The sequence below is a fragment of the Micropterus dolomieu genome, linkage group LG09 (genome assembly GCF_021292245.1).
Source record: "Micropterus dolomieu isolate WLL.071019.BEF.003 ecotype Adirondacks linkage group LG09, ASM2129224v1, whole genome shotgun sequence".
Taxonomy (NCBI): Eukaryota; Metazoa; Chordata; class Actinopteri; order Centrarchiformes; family Centrarchidae; genus Micropterus; species Micropterus dolomieu.
Genome location: NC_060158.1, coordinates 2,288,487 through 2,290,862, shown reverse-complemented (window position 1 = coordinate 2,290,862; position 2,376 = coordinate 2,288,487). Strand labels below are relative to the sequence as shown.

The 2,376-nt window shown below is 38.8% G+C and overlaps 1 protein-coding gene across 4 annotated transcripts in view; it reads right to left on the bottom strand.

Annotated features, from left to right (window-relative positions):
- LOC123976554 (gastrula zinc finger protein XlCGF26.1-like) overlaps window positions 1-2,376 on the bottom strand; it is a 37,546-nt gene that overhangs the window by 34,721 nt on the left and 449 nt on the right. Inside the window, exon 2 of one of the 4 annotated variants that reach the window (XM_046058818.1) lies at window positions 132-233. In XM_046058818.1, coding sequence (XP_045914774.1) covers window positions 132-233 — 102 coding nt within the window. Of the gene's footprint in view, window positions 1-131; window positions 545-2,376 lie in introns of those variants that run through there. The other 3 variants (XM_046058816.1, XM_046058820.1, XM_046058821.1) reach the window with 3 other exon arrangements.

Sequence of the window (2,376 nt, the reverse complement as noted above, 5' to 3'; positions counted from 1 at the left end):
TAACATTTTGAAGTAATCCTCTCAACCCTGGCTGTTGTTACCGTAAAACTCAGATTATGGGCACAATAATCTTTCAGTGGCAGCAGGTTTGCAGCAGTCTGCAGTGAGAATAAGCAGTAAAGAGGACAAACCTGCTCTGTGTAACCGGACTTCAGGCTGGAAAACAGCGTCCAGTAGTTTCCTGTGTCTCTGGTTCTCCTCTTTGGAACGACAGAGTTCCTCCTCAATAAAACCTCTCAGCATCTGGACTTTAGACATTTTAAACAAATGAAAAACACAGTTTGGACTCAGAGTTCCTCCAACCAGCGCTGTGTGGCCGAGTTCCGTCTATTTCCAGCTAGCAAGCTAAGCTAACTTCAGTTAGCATTCGTGGCTAACAGGAGATGAGTCTGAGGCGAAACCAAAGTTTCCACTTTAACACGTTTATCCCACTGACTGTATAAAAGAAGGTTTATCCAAACATACAGGCTCTAGTTCACTCCGGGAACACACGAACACGTTGGCGTGCTGACAAAGGAAGGAAAAGCGCTTCCGGTACCACGTCTTCCCACACCTTCAAAATAAAAGTTTGTGAAGAAAGAACAAAGTCCTATCTGATGAACTAAGAAGCAGAAAGAGCAGCACTCTCTTTATTTTAGACAACACAACACTGTTCATCCCAGAGGTAGTCAACATATACAAGTAAGCAAATAAACTAAATAATAAAAAATAAAAATTATGTATCATCTGTCCATCAGAAAATAATCAAACACAAAAGTGATTTTAATTGCAAATTATCATGAGAGAAGCTGAAACGATGAAATGTTTTTATACCAAAAATGACTTCAATCATCAAAATATTTGACGTGTGACTAATCGTTTCAGCAGTACTTCATTTATATTTAAAACAAAACATTATATTTTATAAAACCTTCATATGTAAAGTATATTTCCCTCCGAGATGTCACGGAGTTTAAGTAGAAAGTGGCATGAAAATAAATGACTCAAGTAAAGTAAAAGTACCTCAAATTTGTAGTTAAGTACGGTTTTAAGGTTCTTGTACTGGAGGATTTCTATTTTCTTTTTAATACTTGAAATACATTTTAAAGACACTTTTACGGATGCATTGCTTTTACCTGTAATAGAGTACTTTTACTTCTGATCTGATGTAACTAGAAATCACCAGTATACAGTGAAAGGTGTGACTGCAGCTTCTAAATAAATTACATTATTAATAGCCTAGTTTGATTCACTTTAGTCTGTACTACACTTCCCCAGGATTTTAATTTCTAAGGTGTCCTTCCAACATTTTGGTGACTGACGGCAGGTCATGCTGTACTTTGCTGAACCTGACATGTCAGTTCTCTGGTGTCTTAAAGATAAATTGCAGTTTTTCTTGATGGCTTAAACAAAATAATCAGGCTTTTCAACAACAATTATAAAACCATAATGCCATTTGTCAAAAAGCACACCCATTTCCCTAAACTGCTTTAACACATGATTCAGGTTTGTTGAACTGTCTCTGCAAAACTCTACACACAAATCCCTTCATTTCTCATTGCCTACACCATGTGGTCATTTAGAAAGCACTAACATTCAATATTGTTCACTCAAGTCAGCACAGGTTGAGCTCAGTTAGCTCACAGCTACCCAGGTGGAAACACAAAGAGTCATAATTGGTCACAAACCAATCACAACCTTCAATAGATAAATAAAAGGGCTGAGTAAGTTCATTCAGTTTTGGAACAACGGATCCAGAGAGATGTGAAGAAGATATCCAGGACACCAGAGAGGAGGAGGAGGAGGAGGAAGTGCGGTAGGGAGAGGAGGAGGAAGAGGACGAGTTTCTCTGGCCTGTCCCAGACCAAAGACGGGATGCTGGGGCAGAATCATTTTTTGGTTGTTTGGTGTATTGTGCAGTACGGTACATTAAAGGTTCCGTGTGTGTTTTAGTTGCATCTAGTGGTGAGAGTCGCAAATTGCAAGAGGCTCACGGTGCATTCAGGTGCTCCTCTAGTGGTCCCATTTTACGAGTTAAGTTGTTCTTCTTACTTCTGACGCTACAGAGATGTGTTGGATTATAATTATCAGAGCATATAAACAACACACAGACATCTAGTTCACTCTACATGGACAGCAAACTAACATTTATAACAAATTATATGTTAGCAAAATATCTATATGTAATATGTGATTTTGGAGGAATTGTCGGGTCGGAAATAAGGACCGGCCGGGCCAGTAAAAGACCTGGTCCCTACCCTAACCAACGTAATAAACTCAATAAAATTACTCTATTAGATTTCTTCTTTAGTCAAAAGACGGCGTAGTCAAAAACTTCACTGGAGACGGTCAAGAGTCGGTGCAAAAGAGTTTATTCCAATAAAGGACTGATAAACC